This window comes from Callorhinus ursinus, unplaced genomic scaffold (genome assembly GCF_003265705.2).
Source record: "Callorhinus ursinus isolate GAN/ISIS: 27379988/994484 unplaced genomic scaffold, GSC_fseal_2.0 scaffold106, whole genome shotgun sequence".
Taxonomy (NCBI): domain Eukaryota; kingdom Metazoa; phylum Chordata; class Mammalia; order Carnivora; family Otariidae; genus Callorhinus; species Callorhinus ursinus.
The window spans coordinates 402,171-419,868 of record NW_027397168.1 but is presented as its reverse complement, the minus strand read 5'-3'; the positions used below and the strand labels follow the sequence as shown (position 1 = coordinate 419,868).

The window sequence follows — 17,698 nt, the reverse complement described above, 5'->3', positions numbered from 1 at the left end:
GGGCCTGGTGGCCAGACAGCTGGACTAGAAAGCAGAAAATCTTCGGGGACCAGGATAAATATCCGTGGGCAACCCTAGTGGTTCCTGGCTGGGGGCGGGACGAGGGGCGGGACGGGGCTCTCCCTGTACCCGGGACCTAACACGCACGCGCGCGCGCACACACACACACACACACGCGCGCGCTCACACGCGCACACACGCACACACACGCACACGCACGCACTCACCAGCCGGCTCCGCTCTGCCGCGCCCCCGCCCCACCGAGCGCCGCGATCAGCACCCAGGACAGCGCCACCGGCCCGCGTGCGGGGGCGGGGTCCGGGCAGGGCCCGCGCCTGGGTGTCTCCTGCGAGGGTCCTGTCTAGCGGCCGAGCAGGTAGGAGCCTCTGGGAGGCCCTCCCTAAGCCCCCTCCTCATCCCCATCCCTAGAGAGCCGTGGTGTGTGTGTGGGGGGGGCGAGGAGGGGCACTGGGGAGGGACCGACCGAGGGAGTGGGAGGACTGGAGCCTGAAATGGGGAGATTGGGATTTAGAGAAAGGTGTGGAGACAAAAAGCAGAGGGGAGGGAGGAGCAGGCAGGGGGCGGGAGTGGGAGACCCTTGGAGTCACAGAACAGACCACAGGCGGAGGACAAGGGAGACACAGGGGCGCGGCGAGAGGCGGGTGGGGGAATGGATAGAAATAGGGAGTGGAGAGAGGTGTGGAGGCCGAGGCGGTCCCGAGGGCAGGTGTAAAGACAGAGCTCGGGATGCGTGGGAGAGACAGCAGGCCGGGAAGGATGTGCGCCCCCACAGACCCCCCCCCCTCCCCCCCCCCCCCCCCCCGGCAGTGGCAGCAGGCAGCCCTCGGCCTCAGCCCGAGCGGGAGAGGGCGGGGAGCCCGAGTCTCTGCCCGCAAGGCCAGATGTGCAGGGAGGAGCCTGCCGAGGGCGCGTGGGCCGACGGGCGAGGCCGCCCTCTCCCCACGCTCGCTCGGCGCGGGGTCAGGGGCTGGGGTCCTGACCCCGCGAGGTGCGAGCCTGCCGCACGGGGACTCTGCCTGTACGTCAGCCCCACCCGTTGTCTTGGCAACAGCCCGTTGCCAGGGCAACCATCGTAGCTCCCGCCCAGCCCGAACCAGCCACCCGTTGCTCGGGGCAACCCAGGGCCCCGGTTCTCACGCCCGCCTTCGCCTACTTCCGGTTCAGGCCCGCGAGGACAGGCACGGAAGGGGTAGAAGTCGGCGGGATTCCTGGGGGGCCTTGGAGAGCGGGGGCGTCCCTGTGGGATGGAACTAGGTCCTGTTACCCACCCCTGGCGCCCGCCCTCCGTCGCGGGGAGGCTGACACTACAACCCCCAGCAAGCCTCGCGGCTGCTGGCTGATTCCTATGCGGCCGGCCGCCCAGGGTGCCGATGGGAATTGGAGTTCTTGGTTGTTCGGCGGCTTCGCAGAACGCACCGGGTGGGCGTGGGGGGCTAGGGCTCTTGGGTGCCTCCGCAGAAAGGACCGTAAGACCCCGCCGACATGTTCTCGGAGCCCCCAACCCCAGGGCCTCCAGCGCCCGACACGCCTCCTGACTCGAGTCGCATCGACCACAGCCCTGGTGAGCGAGCCTCGGGGGCCAGAGCGAAGGGAAAGCCCGGCTGGGATTCTCAGGGGCGGGATTCGGGCGGGTGGACTTGGCTGGCGGGCGGGCAAATCCGGGCGGCATTGCAGTGGGAATCCTGGGCTTGACTCTTAAGTGAAATGGACAAGAAAATCGAGAACCAGGTCAAAGAGTGTGGAATGGAATGGGATCTTGGACTGTCCACCTCTGCCTTCTGTTAAAGATAGGGAAATTGAGGCATGGCTTCCAAACGCGTCAGGGGTTGAGCAGAAATTAGGATGGGGGTGGCAGGGGGGATGGAATTAACAGGCGAGACAATCTGGACGTTGTCAGCCTAGAATAGGGCACCGGATCGCTTTATAGGTGAGAGCAGTTGGAAGGAAAACACGGCAATAAAACGGAATGGAAAAGGCCGGAGGGAAAACAAGCCAGAATTCCAGCTTCCACGTGTAATTGGGACTGGATCAGCCGGCTTGCTTCCTAGGGCTTCAATGAGTGTTGTCTTATGCCCTCTGCAGTCCCCCCCTGGGCCCTGGCCGCAATCGTTCTGGTCTCAGGCCTCCTCGTCTTCGGCTGTTGTTTCTGTGTCTACCGGAAGCGTTGTCGGAGGCGGTTGGGCAAGAAGAGCCAGGCCCAAGCCCAGGTCCACCTTCAGGAAGTGAAGGAGCTAGGCCGGAGTTACATAGACAAGGTGTGGCCTGGCCCAGCCCCTCAGCCCTGCCCCGACCCGCACCTTTGGCCCAGCAGCCTCAGTCCCTGCTCTTTTCCCTCCTATGCCCACCTTATTGGCTCATCTCCCACCTGGACCCTAGGGATCTCGAGACGGGCCGGATCTAGTCCCTGTTCGCGAGAACCAGTCTGGTGGGGAAGTCAGACACTCACACAGACGTTCACAAGCCAAGGTGGTATGTGCCACGTTAGGGGCAGACCAAAGCCTATGGGGGTGCAGAGAAACCACCTGTAGCCTGGGCAGTCCAAGGATGCATCCCAGTAGAGGTATCTTTTGTGTTGAGACCCAAAGAACACACAGATTCACCCAGAACGGAGAGAAGGACATTGTCGTTTGAGGGAAGAACATGTACTGGGGCCTGGAATCCAGACTCTGAGGCATTTCACAATAGCTGGAGCACAGATGGCAAATATCCTGCACTCTAGAGTGGGTGTCTGAAGAGCTCAGTAGTACTCATGTCACGAGGGCAATTGAGAACCATAGAAGATTCGTGCGCAGCGGAGGAACAGGGTCACATGGGTGTTGGAATGAATCCTCTGGAACCCATGTGGAGGATGGATTTGCAGCAAGGAGGCCAGGGAGGAGGCTGGTGTAGCAGCCTCAAGAGAATGAAAGAAACGTGAGTTAGAAGAGGCCACTGGAATGGAAAATGAAAGCTTACAGGTGTCAGGGTGTGACTGCAGAGTGGAGTGGTGCTCACCTGGAAGCCAGGAAGTCCTAGGTTTCCAACCCAGAGGAAACATTCCCCAGCTCTGTGACCTGGGGGAATTCACTATCCTTCTCTGAGCCTCAAGTGTGTGGTCTGTAACCAGCATTTCTCCTCCTCCCTTGTCAACAAATAGCTGTTGTAATGATCGCCCATCAGGCAGGACCTTTAGGGTCCTGGTATCCAGCCCCCATCCCTATCCCTCAAGCCAGCGACATCCAAAGACCACCTGCATCAGACTCACCTCAGGTTCTCATGGAAACACAAATTCTGGGCCTTGTACCAGGCCTAACGAATCAGAATCTCTGAAGTGAAGGCATTTCACCGCATTTCTCAGGGGAATTCTGATTCACGTTGAATTTTGGAAAATTGGTGGCTCAGGTTAAGGAGAACTCTTGTTCTAGCTTAGAATGGCAAATACAGGGTAAAGATATTGTTCCTCCTCCATGTTTTTCTGTGGCGAGATCACTAGTCAACATGTCAATTTGGACAACAACCCCAGTACCTCCATTTGCACGTGAAATAAAAGCTTCTGCATCCTTCTTGTGGGCAACAAGGTGCTATCAGCACCTGTTTTTCTAGTCTAGGCGGGACAAACACACTGCATATGTGTCTGTTCTCCCCCATAGCTGACATAATTAATCAAGCTTTGACTAAGTACTGCATCTGTGTTACTTTGACCTGTGGCAGACACCACTAGTCAAACTCTGACTCTGTTTAGCCTGCAAGTGCTCAGGGGTAGCCTGAGGGGCCAGTGACTCTCCCTTGGCTTCTGGGCCTGGAGGATACCCCTATCAGGGGGAGGGTTCACCTGCCCTTGCTCCTGGCTCCCTAAGGTGCAGCCGGAGGTGGAGGAGTTGGAGCCAGCACCATCTGGGCCAGGGTCACAGGTGGCCGAGAAGCATGAGCTTGGACGACTGCAGTACTCACTCGATTATGATTTCCAGAGTGGCCAGGTGGGTGGGGGGGGGGGGCGGGGGGGGGGGGCGGGTCCGAGGGTTCTAGCCCCTTTCTAGAGGACGCTCCAAAAAGGAAGCTAAGACTAGAGTCCCCTCATCACCTTTCAGCTGCTGGTGGGCATCCTGCAAGCTGAGGGATTGGCAGCCTTGGACCTGGGGGGCTCCTCCGACCCCTACGTGCGGGTCTACCTGCTGCCAGACAAGCGGAGGCGGCATGAGACCAAGGTGCATCGGCAGACGCTGAACCCACACTTTGGGGAGAACTTTGCCTTCAAGGTGAGCTCCTGGCCTCCGTGCCCCAGGCTTGGCAACCTGCCCCAGTCCCTGGAACACTGGGGAGCGACTCCTTCAGCTTTTTCTGGAGGCAGCCCCACTCAGGTAGCAGCTACAGCTCTGGGGACTATCACACTGGACCCTAGATTGTCGCCGTCGGGCACTGCTGACCCCTGGGCTCTTGCTTTGTTCCATTTGGGTTCCAGAGACTTCTGCACAGCTGTTCCTTGAACCCTTGCTGCCCAACTCGCCGCCTTCTACCAGGATGTGCTGTGCCCCACTTCCTGTCTCTCTGACTTCCTACTCTCCACCTTGTGCTCTCTTCTCTGCGGTCCCCTCATCTAGGTACCCTACGTGGAGCTGGGGGGCAGGGTACTGGTCATGGCGGTATACGACTTCGATCGCTTCTCCCGCAACGATGCCATTGGGGAGGTGCGGGTCCCCATGAGCTCCGTGGACTTGGGGCGGCCAGTGCTGGCCTGGCGCGAGCTGCAGGCTGCTCCGCGGGAGGAGGTGAGCACGCGTGGCCACGCCCCCACGGCTGGGCCCGCCCCCTGCAAGCCTGGGCCAATCAGATCACAGGCCTCTTGGACCCTCAGGGCTCCAGCCGGTCCACCTGCTGCAGAGTGCTAGTCTCAGGGGCTCTCCTGGTAGGTCCACATCTCCACTCCTCCTTGGATTGTACCACTGTGGTCCTCACTGGACCATTCCATTCTAAGGCGGGGGGGCGGAGAAGGGTCCGAGAGGGGATGGATGTGAAACAGGGGCTCTGGCGAGGGATCCCTCTCTGTCTTTTAGCAGGAAAAACTAGGTGACATCTGCTTCTCCCTCCGCTATGTCCCTACGGCCGGGAAGCTCACTGTCATCGTCCTGGAGGCTAAGAACCTGAAGAAGATGGACGTAGGAGGGCTCTCAGGTGTGTGGGAAGCAAGGAAATGGTGGTGGGGGGCAAGGGGGAAGCTCTGCAGCAAAGGTTCTGGCAGTTTCTGGATCCCGAGAGTCTATTGGCGGAGAGGGAGGCCCAGCCTGCCATGGAGGATATAGATTTGCTTTGGGCAGAGAGAGAGAGACTTGAGGGGTGCACAAAGTGTCTCTGTGCTGTTCCAAAGAAGCTTCTCATGCATCCTCGTCAACATGATGCCCTGCACTCAGCAGTCGGGGCTGTAAGACTCCTTTCTCCTCCCAGATCCGTATGTCAAGGTCCACCTGCTGCAGGGTGGCAAAAAGGTGCGTAAGAAGAAAACGACCATCAAGAAGAACACTCTGAACCCCTACTACAATGAGGCCTTCAGTTTCGAGGTGCCCTGTGACCAGGTGCAGGTGAGCTCAGACCTACCCAAAGCCTCTGTCAGAGCAGCCCTTCCCCCAGAGCCCCAGGCCCTTAAAAGTCCCCGTTGCTAGGGGAAGGGAGACTCCTTAGCAACCTTTAGAAGCCAGGTCCTGGGGGCCTGAGGTTGTGTTTCCAAAGTCAGTTTCCTCTTATGAGGACCAGGGCGCCCTGCCCCCAAGCAAGACCAGGATGCCCCACCCCCAAGCAAGACCAGGGCTCCCCCCCTCCCTCAGGAATTATGGGTACTAAGGAAAAGATTTCCCCACAACCCTTCAGGAACTTGGCCTAGCCAGGACTCAGGCCTGGCCCCTCCACACATTTCAGAGTCCTAAAGGTTTGTCCCCCTTAGGAGGCTGTTCCCTAAGGAGGCTCTTAACAACCCCTTACCAACGGGGTCCTGATTGTTTATCTCCTTTGAAATCTGATCTCGCAGAGACAGAAAGACTCCAGAACATCCCTCTAACAGAGGCTCTCCCCTCTCTCCCCTTCCACCCCCTGTACCGTTGGAGTCCCCCTGAGAGGCCTTAGCGCAGGGTGCTAACAAGTCCCCCTAGAACTCTGGTCGCTAGGGAGAGGGTCTCCTTGGCAACGATACCCGAGCCACTCCCCGCCATGCCTCCTTCACGAGCTCTCGTCTCTTCCCCTGCCCTTCCTCTCTCCAGAAGGTCCAGGTGGAGCTGACCGTGCTGGACTATGACAAGCTGGGCAAGAACGAGGCCATCGGGAGGGTGGCCGTAGGGGCTGCGGCTGGGGGAGCTGGCCTGCGGCACTGGGCGGACATGCTGGCCAACCCCCGGCGGCCCATTGCCCAGTGGCACTCGCTGCGGCCGCCTGACCGAGTGAGGCCGCTGCCTGCACCCTGATCCCCACTTCAAGCCCCTTGCCAAGCCTGGACTCGGCCCCTGACCTCAGACTCCTGGCCAAAGCCACACCCAGGCCTACCTTAAGCCTTCTCGGACCACTAGCCACCCCCACCCAACCCCAAACTGACCCATTCCTGCCTTCCCACCCCCCGTTATACCAGTCATGGTGACTTGCCAACTCTCCCACCAAGCACACACCCAGAAGCCCCAGGGACCCCTGGGGGAGAGGAGCAATCTGGCCTCCCCCAACCCCAGCCTGCCACTCTCTGCTTTGACAATCAGTGACCCAGCCTTCTACCCCCTTCACTCCCAGTGCCCCTCTTCCTGCACAGGACCACCCGCTCCTGTCCCTAGTCAGATTCCTGCACCGCTCCTGGGACCAAATAAATACTCAGTAACTTTGGTGGCCTGGCCTGGTGCTTACTGATGGGGTGGGCAGTGCAGGGGCCAGGGGCCCAAGAGGGTGGGATCACCCAGGGGCAAGGATAGGGCTGCCCATCCTGGAAACACACTGAGGGAAACTAGCCCACCCACCCACCACCCATGTATTCATTTGTTTGTTCATGCACCCCTCCGAGCCTGGGTTTCTTCACCTGAAAAGATTGTGGTCATAACAATACCTCCTGTATGTTTGCTATGAAGAGTCTGTGAGAATCACGTACTTGCTCACAAATTTAATCTGCTCCCGCACCCATGACTTCCATAGATTTTCATACCCATATTTCCCTCCCTTCCCTTCTTTCTTCCACAATTGATCCGTTCTATCTTCCCTGAGGTCTTCAGTGGGCAGCTTCTGTTGGATGCTGGAACCCTAAGTTGACGCAGATCCAAACTTTACCCCCAAGTGACTTACTCTCATCACAGAAACAAAGTAGACCTGTAGAGTCTGGGAATGAGATTCCCAGAGATTGGGAGAAAGGACAGAGTTACGCAGGGTAAAACTAATGGTTCTACCTCTTCCTGCCTTCAACAAATGCTGCCTCCTAATCCGTGTCTAGGAAAGACAATCATTTCATTGGCTTCTCCCTCCTCTCATCCCAGACAGGATTTCAGGTGGTAGACAAAGGTCCATGAAATTTGGGAAGAGAGCTCTCTGACCAGGAGGTTAAGTGGAAAATGAGGCAACAGGTTCCCCCATGTACTAAAGAAAGGGCTGAGTATTAACCTGCACTGAGCTTCCTGGTAGCCAATGGGAAAAGGGAAATCTGATCAGTTACACAGGTTGTAATGTCTATGCGATTTAACAAATTTCTTCAAAGGGATGTGGTAATTTCTCATGTGTGAGTGCGTGAGGGGATGTCTTTATGAAAACGGCCCGTGGTATTACTATTATTACTATTACTGCTACTCCTGCTAACAGTAATCCTCACAACCACCCCATGAAATAGACATGATTGTTATTCCCAGTTGACAAATGAGGAAACTGTGCTTCAGAGAAGTAACATGACCTGCCTAGGATCATACAGCCAGGAAATCTGTCTTTAAATCCTGGGATCGAAAAAAAAAAAAAATCCTGGGATCGAATCTGTTCTGAGTTAGATGATGACATTGGGGTCCCTGGTTCCGTGTCAACAAGAGAGCCGACAAATGAGAAGAATAAAATCATTACAAATGGTGGTGTGTACTGGGCAGTAAGCTAGTGAGAGCTGAGATCAGGGCAGTCAAGGACAACTTACCTAAAGAGGTAATGTTTGAGCTGTGCTTTGAAGGACAAGATGGAACGAGGCTGGCAAAGATGAGGGGGAAATACACTGGAATATTATTCAGTCATAAAAAGGAATGTTTACACTGATTCATGCTATGGCATGATGAACCTTGAAAGCAAGATTATAAGTGAAAGAAGCCAGACACAAAAAGCCACATATTGTATGATTCAATCTGTGTGAAATAGCCAGAATAGGCAATCCATAGAGGGGGGAAAAAGGTAGATTTGTGGTTTGCAAGACTAGAGAGAGGGAGAAATGGGGAGAAACTGATTAATGAGTACAGGACTTCCTTATGGAATGATGAGAAAGTTCTGGAACTAGATAGTGGTGATGGTTGCCCAACATTGTCAATGTACTAAATGTCATTAAACTTCATGTTGTGTGTATTTTACCACAATAAAAATAAGCAAAGATGAAGGGGAAGAGACTTCCAGGCAGAAGGAACCCTAAGCTGCAAAGGCCCTGGGGCAGGAATAGGCTTGGTGTGTTCCCCAAAGAGTCAGGAGGCCAGGGCGCCTGGGTGGCTCAGTTGGTTAAGCGACTGCCTTCGGCTCAGGTCATGATCCTGGAGTCCCGGGATCGAGTCCCACATCGGGCTGCCTGCTCGGCAGGGAGTCTGCTTCTCCCTCTGACTCTCCCCCCTCTCATGGTCTCTCTCTATCACTCTCTCTCTCAATAAAAAAAAAAAAAAAAGAGTCAGGAGGCCAGTGAGTCCTGCAGGATGTCCCGAGACCTCAGCTTCACTCCCCAGGGCCCAGAATTGTCCTCAGAAGGGGGACGGACCCTCCCTTCAATCCATCACAGCACTGCTAGCTGCATGTTACCATTCCCAATCTGCAGAGCAGAAAACTGAGGTACAGAAAGGGTGACTGGTTGTCTAAGGTTGCATAGCTGGAGGAGGTGAGGCAGAGAGCCAAGGCTCCTTGGGTGTCACACCCTGTGCTGGGTGCTGGGGCTGATCTGGAGATGTGCCTCACTCAAGTCCCTGCCCTTATGGACCTCGAAGACAGGTTAAGTCACCTGGTGGAGGTCTCTCAGCCAGCAGGTGAAGGCAAGACAGAAAGCCAGGCATATCTGACATCAAAAGCCACATTCTTAAGCATCCTGCCATCTGGTCTGAATATAAAGTACAGAGAGTCACAGGGTGTGGACTGCTGTGGCCATTCTGCTGGGAAGGCAGGAGCAGAACTCGGAGGAAGATCCCCTGCTGGACTTGGACATTTCCAGGGGCAGTGGCGGAGGTGGGGGATGGGGAGGGAGCAGAAATTGGAGGAGGGAACTGCTCAACGAATTCAGATGCAGAGGCCAGAGAGGACTTGGTGTGTGCCATTACCAACATTTTTTTGTTTTGTTTTGTTTTGTTTTTTAAGATTTTATTTATTTATTTGAGAGAGAGCGTGAGATCACAAACGGTGGGGGGAGGCATAGAGGGAGAAGCAGACTCCCCGCTGAGCAGGTAACCCAGCGTGGGACTCAATCCCAGGACCCTGAGGTCATGACATCGGCGAAAGGCAGTCGCTTAACCGACTTAGCCACCCAGGCGCCCCCCACCTCCGTTACCAACTTTCTGAAGCCCTGTTGTGTAGTCTGCCTATTTCCATGGCGTAAATACCCCCACTGTGGCTGATTTCAAGCCACCAGTGTGAAGTCACTGCATATGGAGTCGAGAGGAGATGCTTATTAGTATACTATCATATAGTAAAATAGTATTTCCCAGGGTCAGGACAGAGGTTCCAAAATTTAAGGCAAAGCCAACGAAACAAAACTACCAGTCACCAAGATAAATAGTGTTTTAATGCAACATTTTTAAAAATTAAAATTAAGGCAAAAAAAAAAAAAGAGAGAGAGAGAGAGATCCTGGGGCACCTGGTGGCTCAGTCCTGTTAAGCGTCTGCCTTCGGATCAGGTCATGATCCCACAGTCCTGGGATCAAGCCCCGCGCCGAGCTCCCTGCTCCGCGGGAAGCCTGCTTCTCCCTCTACCACTCCCCCTGCTTCTGTTCCCTCTCTCGCTGTGTCTCTCTCTGTCAAATAAATAAATAAAATCTTTTAAAAAAGAGAGAGAGAGATCTATGATGGATGAAATATAAAAATTTTAAAGACAGAGTCTGACCCTGCACTTGGACCACTCTGCTTCATCCCAATCCTGGCCCTATTTCTCATAAAATTTTACGTAGAAAAATAGACAGTCAGTGGTCGTAGTTTGCCAATTTGATTTTTTTTAGTTATTACGTTAAAATATTATTTCCTTCATTTGGGTACGACAATTGATGTAAAAAACCTTAAGACCATCAACAACAGGAAAGTATAGTAAAATAAGAAGTGATGAGTTTTGAGTATATATTACCTTTATTTTAACGTAATGCATTTAACTTGAATTCAATTTTAGTAATTAGTGAAACAGTTTAATTTTTAGTAATGACTGTGCGTAACAACCAGGTCGCAGAATTACTGACACTTGAACAACAGGGGGCTAGTGCTAGCTAGCCCCAGCCCTTCGCTGCGTTTCCCGCCTGGGTGGTAGGACCACGGTGTGAGAGGTAAGGGGACCCAGAGGTCTAGGTGGCGTCACTTTAATTTGAATTAATCAAGATTCTGTTCCGTTCTAGGTCAACTTGAGTCGGCTCATACCTTCCCCATCCCAGAAATGTGGATCGCCCCAGGCCCCGCCCCTTCCCCTCCAGCGCCGTCGTCATGACAACCGCGTCCACACGCCCTCCACACCCGCGAGCGCTCCCATTGGCCAAAAGTTCGTAGCAGGCAGGTCCCGCTCGCTCCATTGGTCAGTTGATCGCGCCGGTGCCAACCCGCGTACTCCCATTGGCTGATTGGTCGAAAAGGAAGGGGGCTCTGGGCAGTTGCGTGTAGGGGGGTGCAGAACAGCGGCGCCGCACCGAGCAGGGAGGGAAGGAGGGGGCGTCCCGGAGTCTCTGGAAGGATAGAGGTGAGGGGGTGTCACATGGAGGAGAGGGGCGAGAAGGGAGGGGCGGTGAGAGGGGCATGGGTGAGCGACGCACAGACGATGGTTGGGGACCCCAGGATGTCTGTTCTGCAGGGCCATGACCACACCGGCAGGTTCGGGAGCAGGCTTCGGCTCCGTGTCCTGGTGGGGCCTGTCCCCGGCGCTGGACCTGCAGGCTGAGAGTGAGTCCCCACCCAGGACCACATCTGCCCAGGCGGCTGCCTTCCCAGCCTGGCAGGCGGCGCGCTAACGTTCCCCGAGGCTCCAACGGTGGAGCCGCCCCTCACTGGGCAGCCCACGTGACCTCTGCGGACTACAAGTCCCAGAATGCTTAGAGGCACAGATTCCCTTGAGAATCTAGGCCAGGAGTGCGAGTCCTGCTGGAAGTTGTAGTCCATCGTTCTGAGGAGGCTGCAGGGGGCGCTCTCCAGGCCACTACCCCAGCCTGCGTCATCTTGCCAGGTCCTCCTGTGGACTCCAGGGGCGGTACAGAGCCCAGCACCCCCGAGCTAGATGTACTGCTGCTGGGCTCCGTGGATGGGCGGCACCTGCTTCGGACCCTGGCCCGGGCGGCGCTCTGGCCTCGCAAGAGGTTGCATGTGAGCTGGGATTCTGGGGTCGTGGAGGGAGGAGGATGAGGAGGAGAGCCCAGATTCCTAAGTCCTTGAGGGAGAAGGGAGCTGGAGGCCTGGACTGCTAGGTCCGAGGGAGGTAGAAGCTGGGAACCCAAACCCCTGGGTTGGGGACTCTTGGGTTCAAGTGGGAGGGAGAGCCTAAAGACTGGGTCTCCTGAGTAACGGTGGGGAGGAGGGTTCTGAGTGCCCAGACTCCCGTGTTTGAAGGAAGGGGTCCAGTGTACAGGATGCCTGGATCCTGTGGGTTGGAGGCTGAGGTCTTCCTTTCCTGGGTCTCCTAGGAGCCAGGGACACAAATCTCAGAATCATTTTGCTCTGTCTGCCCTTCCAGTTCTATGTGCTAGAGAATAATCTGGAAGCTGTGGCCCGACATATGCTGATCTTCAGCCTAGCTTTGGAGGAACCTGAGAAGATGGGGTTGCAAGGTCAGTTGCAAGGACCCAGACATTCTGGCCCCCAGCCTCTTCCCCCTACGTAGGCCCAGAAAGAGGCAGATACCAGCCCCAGGTCGCTCAGCAAGCAGAGCCTGAATTTGAACAGACTGTCTCAGTCCAGACTTCGCTCGAGGCGTTAAGCCGAAGTCATTGTCACTGAGAAATCATCATCCCTGCGTCCCTGCCCAAATCCTCCTCCTCCTTCCAGGGCTGCCTCCTCCAGGCAGACTCTCTGGGATTCATGCCCCTAACTGAGGATACTCAGGCCTGTGGGGAGGCTCTGCAAAGGACTGAGTTCAGCTCAGCCAAACCTTCCCCACCTCTGGGGGGACTCACTACCTCTTAAGAAGTCCTTTCATCTCTTTTGGCCCTCTGGTGTGGTAGGAGGGATTCTGGCATTTCAATGGTACAATGAAACATTTTGGTCATTGTTCCCACCTGTACAAAAATATACTATCTCCTAGAGACATTGAGAGAATCCCAGGAGAAAATCCACGTAAATTCTCAGCCCAGTGCATGCCACAGGGTAAGCATTCAAAGCCTCCTACCACACCAGAGGGCCAAAAGAGATGAAAGGACTTCTTAAGAGGTAGTGAGTCCCCCACAGGTGGGGAAGGTTTGGCTGAGCTGAACTCAGTCCTTTGCAGAGCCTCCCCACAGGCCTGAGTATCCTCAGAGGCATGAATCCCAGAGAGTCTGCCTGGACGAGGCAGCCCTGGAAGGAGGAGGAGGATTTGGGCAGGGACGCAGGGATGATGATTTCTCAGTGACAATGACTTCGGCTTAACGCCTCGAGCGAAGTCTGGACTGAGACAGTCTGTTCAAATTCAGGCTCTGCTTGCTGAGCGACCTGGGGCTGGTATCTGCCTCTTTCTGGGCCTACGTTGTTCTTACATTGATAAAATGGAGATCCTAAAAGTTCTTGTCCCATAGAGTTCTTGAGAGGATTCAATTAAAAAAAAAAAGCATAGCTCCTGGATTATGATGCAGACTCAGTACCTCTTAGTGATGATTATTGTTATCACGGGTATGGATGGTAGTTGTCATTAATAGCCCAGAGCATTCAGAATACGCTGCACACATTTCACAGCGCACCTTGTAAAAGGCTCTGAAACAACTAGATCTATCTAACTAAAGGTATATAGCTCTATAAGATCCTTAAACCACTAAATGAAACAATTTACATATTGATAGAGATGCATTGATATAGATGTATATGTATGTACAACTAAAGGTATATAGTTCTCTTGTAAGATTCCTAACTAAAATGGAACAATTTAACACTGTACTATTTTAACACGCATAAATCTCCATTTCCGTCCGTATCTATATATAACTTTTTCTTTTTTAAGGCAAGGAAAATTTGACCTTGAAATTCAGAATTGGGCTCCTCTGGAGGGTGGGGAAGACTACAAGGAGGCCTGGGTTAGGTATAAGTTATTCTTTGTGTTTGAGGGATGGATGAGGAGCTGGCCGGTGTCCCTAATGCTCACATGACTATGACATAGTAAGATTACTATAAAGAGGGTGTGCGTCATCCACACGGGTCGCATTTCTGGGTTCCTTCCTCTGCTCCCCCCACTAATCCCCCTTCCCCCCCAGAGAGGAGCGAGACCTTCCTGGAGGTGTGGGGGAACGCGCTGCTGCGCCCCCAGGTGGCCGCCTTCGTACGCGCCCAGGCCAACCGCCTGGCGCACCTGGTCCCGGAGCCCGACCGCCTGGCGGAGCAGCTGCCCTGGCTCAGCCTGGATGCCCTCAAGGTGCCGTCACCGCCCAGGATCTGGATGGCCACGGGAAGAATGGAAGTGGGCAGCCCCAAAGGGTGTTCGTTGATGGAGTTCGAGCCCCAGCTCCCCGGCTCCCAGTGTGGGATGTGACCTAGGGGGTGGCTTCTCCTCTCTGAGCTTCAGTTTCTTCATCTGAGAAATGGGAGAATGGTTCCCACACCCTGGGTTGGAAGGGAGGGTAAAGCGGGAGAAACAGCTCTCCCTGCAGCCCTCTCTCCCTCGCTGTGTCCCCACGCATGCTGGCCGTGCAGTTCCGCGAGCGCGACGCCCTGGAAGCTATGTTCCGCTTCTGGGCCGGCGGGGAGAAGGGGCCCGAGGCCTTCCCCATGAGCCGCCTCTGGGACTCCAGGCTGCGTCACTACCTGGGCTCCCGTTACGACGCCCGGCGCGGTGTCAGCGACTGGGACTTGCACATGAAGCTGCACGACCGTGGGGTGAGGGGCCTGGGAGAGGGGCTGGGGGCCCAGACTCCTGGGACTAAGGGAGGAGGGGCTGGGGGCCCATATACCAGATTTGCTTAGATCTCTGTCCATTCCTTCTCCTACCCAGGCCCGAGTCATCCACACTCGCGAGTTCCGGCGTTGGAGGGACACGGGCGTCGCCTTTGAGCTCAGAGACTCCAGCGCCTACCATGTGCCAAACCGGACCCTTGCGTCTGGTCGCCTTCTGAGTCATGTGCGTGTCCACTCGCTGCCCTAGCCAGTCCTTTCCAAGGACACAGGAACCGGGGTCTCCAACACTGACCTCCCCTGCCTTTTCTCTCCCGGCTTTCCCAGCACGGAGAGCGTGTCGCAGCGCGCGGGTACTGGGGGGACATCGCCACGGGGCCATTCGTGGCGTTTGGCATCGAAGCGGATGATGACAGCCTCCTACGGACCAGCAACGGACAGCCAGTCAAGGTGTGTGACTGGAGGTGCTGGGTCTGGGGGAGGTCCCGCCTCTCTGTACTTTCTAAACCCAGTCTGGAAATCCAAGCTAGCACTGGGCATTGGGGGGAGGCCCTGCCCTAGGCCCTGCCTTGTCACCCTGGCTGCGCCCCTTCTCTCCCCAGACCGCTGGTGAGATCACTCAGCACAACGTGACGGAGCTGTTCCGAGAGGTGGCCGCCTGGGGGCGCCCGAGAAAAACCCTTGGAAACCCCAAGGAGGTGCACCAAGACGGGGATGGAAGCCCAGAGGGTAAGCGTCGGCGTCAGCTCACCCCCTTGAAATGGGAGCTGGGTGGTAAAGTGGGCGCATCCTCCTCTGGGGGAGAGTGGGACCCAGACCCCCATCCTGGGCTTCAGGCATTCAATGTGCAAGTGCTTACCAATATGGTTTCCAATGCCTGAGTAAGTGATCTCCTATTCCTGACCTTGTGTTTTTGTTTCTTTGTATTTCTCTCCCTTTCCTAAATCCTGACACCATGTTATCATTCTGAAGTCCAACAGTAGAATTCTAACCCTACCTGCAGAAGTCTAGGAGACAGAACATTCTAGCAAGGTGCTAGGTCCCAGCTCACTTTTGGAGACTCCCCCCCCCCCCCCGCCTTCTGGTCGTGCCTCTCTTGTAACCATCCCCCAGCCTGGCTCTTCCTGGGTGTCTGGATACCCTGTATGGCCCTGGGCCTCCCACTCTTTATGTATGTGTGTACGTATGTATGTATTTAACAGCGAGAGCGGGAACACAAGCAGGGGGAGCGGGAGAGGGAGAAGCAGGCTTCCCGCGGAGCAGGGAGCCTGACGCGGGGCTCGGTCCCAGGACCCTGGGATCACGACCTGAGCCGACGGCAGACGCTGAACGACTGAGCCACCCAGGCGGCCCTCTTTTCCTCTCTTGAGTCTCAGTTGCCTAGTCTGTAAAATGGGTCTCTGCTTGCCGGGCTGACCTTCCCAGAGTTTTCCAGGAATCCATCCACGAGAAAGGGCTCCAGGACAGGCAAGGAGTGTTCTCTCCAAGCTTTGTGTGTCTGCCTAACTCTGCCAGTTCTTCCCCAGCCGCCCCTGCCCTGGAATTCTTCACTGTGCACTTCCTACCTCTGGGCTCTGCCCAGACCCTTCACCACAGGAGCTGCTACAAGGAACGGTTCCAGCTTCTCTATGTGGCCTGTGGGTAAGAGAGAGGTCCCCAGACTTCCCTCCCCCAGCTCCCCCTCCCTTACACCCAGGAATCCTGGCCCCCAGCCCCTCCTTAATCAGTGTCCGGATCCCCCAGCCCCACTCCTCCCTCAGGACCTGAAAGTCTCAGCCTTGGCCCTCCCTTTCCTCTGCACAGGATGGTGCATCTTCTCGGCCCGGATCTCGGGGCCTGCGTGGTCCCTGGAGGACGCCTGGTGGTGGAGTTAGCCCGGTGAGCCAGCGGAGGGCAGAGCAGGGAACGTCCAGGCTGAGGGCTGAAAGCCGGGACCTCTAAACGGGCCCCTTCCTGGTTTCAGGTACCTGGTGGACCTGCGGCAGGAGCAGCTGCAGGGGTTTGCCACCCGGGTCGGGGAGCTAGCTCGGGCGGCTGGGTTCACCCCCTGGCCCCAAGCCAGGCCCTCAGAGACCTTCGCACGCTTCTACAAGGCCCCGGACTCGGCTTGCCACCGCCCTGATGCAGCTGTGGGCTCCGTGACTCCGCCCCCTGAGGTCCTGGTCCCGCCCCTTGAGGACCAGGGCCAGCCTCTGGAACGCAGGACCCCACCCTCTGGGCTCCTCAAGCAGCCCTCAGAGTCTCCAGCTCCACCCACAGAGAGTCAGACCCCAACACCAGAGAGTCTGACTACACCCCCAGATGCCCGGTCCCCCATCGCTGACTTGTAAAGTCAGGTCCTGGACTTAGAGCCCACCTCTAGAATACTCAGTTGTATTGTCAGCAGTCTTAGGCAGCTCCAGAGGTGCTGCTAGAATTTCAGATTACTTTCCTGGGGTTCTATATTCTGTTCCTAGAATTCTAGATTGTTCTTGCAGGGCGCCTGGGTGGCTCAGTTGGTTAAGCGACTGCCTTCGGCTCAGGTCATGATCCTGGAGTCCCGGGATCGAGTCCCGCATCGGGCTCCCTGCTCGGCGAGGAGCCTGCTTCTCCCTCTGACCCTCCCCCCTCTCATGTGCTCGCTCTCTCTCTCATTCTCGCTCTCTCAGATAAATAAATCTTTAAAAAAAAAAATACATTGTTCTTTCAGAGTTACGCATTCCACTCTTGCGACTCTAAACACCGCCTACAGAGATCCGGCCCTGAGTCTTAGGCCCTCTGTGTGGCCTCCTGGGGATTGGGGGAATCTGCTCTCCCGGCCGCTCAACACCCACACTGTCCCAGTAAAGAGAGCAGGGTCCTCTTCGTGTGCCCATGTGTCTTTCCAGGCTTCAGTCTTGTCTCCAGGGCTGGGAGAGGGGCTGTGCTAGGGCGGTCAAGAGAGGAGACCTAGTTCCTAGTGAACTAGAGGTGGATTTCTCCATGCTTTTGTTGCCTGAGAGTCTGGGCCATACGTGGATCCTCAAATAAATCAACAAAATTTATTGAGTGGCTAACAGGTTTGGGATACAGAAACTGACCATAGTTCTCATGAAGATTGCAGTTTAGTGTGGGGATGAGGCCCAGACTCCTGGGTCTCAGGGAGGAGGGGAATGGGGGCTGGACTCCTGGGTCTCAGGGAGGAGGGGAATGGGGGCTGGACTCCTGAGTCTGAGGGAGGAGGATGGGGCTGGGGGCCTGGATTCCTGGGTTTGAGAGAGGAGGGGCTGGGGGCCTGGACTCCTGGGTCTGAGGGAGGAGG

At 55.9% G+C, this 17,698-nt stretch overlaps 2 protein-coding genes across 6 annotated transcripts; both read left to right on the top strand.

The window, feature by feature from the left end:
- The first annotated feature begins 243 nt into the window (after positions 1 to 243).
- Positions 244 to 6,843, top strand: SYT5 (synaptotagmin 5). 4 transcript variants are annotated; one of them, XM_025849209.2, is made up of 9 exons: positions 244 to 376; positions 1,459 to 1,582; positions 2,104 to 2,276; positions 3,858 to 3,977; positions 4,089 to 4,256; positions 4,599 to 4,766; positions 5,055 to 5,169; positions 5,440 to 5,573; positions 6,246 to 6,843. In XM_025849209.2, exons 2-9 carry the CDS (start codon positions 1,504 to 1,506, stop codon positions 6,444 to 6,446), a joined length of 1,158 nt encoding a protein of 385 aa, XP_025704994.1. In that variant the 5' UTR covers positions 244 to 376; positions 1,459 to 1,503; the 3' UTR covers positions 6,447 to 6,843. The 4 variants fall into 4 exon arrangements, with proteins under 4 accessions (XP_025704994.1, XP_073745425.1, XP_025704992.1 ...); XM_073889324.1 differs by having other exon boundaries at positions 5,052 to 5,169; XM_025849207.2 differs by having other exon boundaries at positions 246 to 376; positions 1,385 to 1,582; positions 5,052 to 5,169.
- Positions 6,844 to 11,002: 4,159 nt separating this feature from the next.
- On the top strand, positions 11,003 to 17,060 carry DNAAF3 (dynein axonemal assembly factor 3). Of its 2 annotated transcripts, none has more exons than XM_025849003.2 (12): positions 11,003 to 11,095; positions 11,207 to 11,295; positions 11,576 to 11,712; positions 12,080 to 12,173; positions 13,785 to 13,942; positions 14,221 to 14,403; positions 14,519 to 14,644; positions 14,746 to 14,868; positions 15,021 to 15,147; positions 15,945 to 16,059; positions 16,222 to 16,296; positions 16,382 to 17,060. In XM_025849003.2, the coding sequence occupies exons 2-12, from the start codon at positions 11,211 to 11,213 to the stop codon at positions 16,746 to 16,748; spliced, it is 1,590 nt and encodes a 529-aa protein (XP_025704788.1). In that variant the 5' UTR covers positions 11,003 to 11,095; positions 11,207 to 11,210; the 3' UTR covers positions 16,749 to 17,060. The 2 variants fall into 2 exon arrangements, with proteins under 2 accessions (XP_025704788.1, XP_073745396.1); XM_073889295.1 differs by having other exon boundaries at positions 11,032 to 11,095; positions 11,171 to 11,295.
- The last annotated feature ends 638 nt before the right edge of the window (positions 17,061 to 17,698 follow it).

Bases quoted from the DNA above. Each gene is read 5' to 3' on its own strand.
- SYT5 (XM_073889324.1), top strand. From the start codon at position 1,504: ATGTTCTCGGAGCCCCCAACCCCAGGGCCTCCAGCGCCCGACACGCCT. The intron at 1,583-2,103 runs GTGAGCGAGCCT...TGCCCTCTGCAG, and splicing joins TCGCATCGACCACAGCCCTG to TCCCCCCCTGGGCCCTGGCC. The intron at 4,767-5,051 runs GTGAGCACGCGT...TCTGTCTTTTAG, and splicing joins AGGCTGCTCCGCGGGAGGAG to CAGGAAAAACTAGGTGACAT.
- DNAAF3 (XM_025849003.2), top strand. From the start codon at position 11,211: ATGACCACACCGGCAGGTTCGGGAGCAGGCTTCGGCTCCGTGTCCTGG. The intron at 13,943-14,220 runs GTGCCGTCACCG...CTGGCCGTGCAG, and splicing joins TCAGCCTGGATGCCCTCAAG to TTCCGCGAGCGCGACGCCCT. The intron at 14,645-14,745 runs GTGCGTGTCCAC...CGGCTTTCCCAG, and splicing joins CTGGTCGCCTTCTGAGTCAT to CACGGAGAGCGTGTCGCAGC.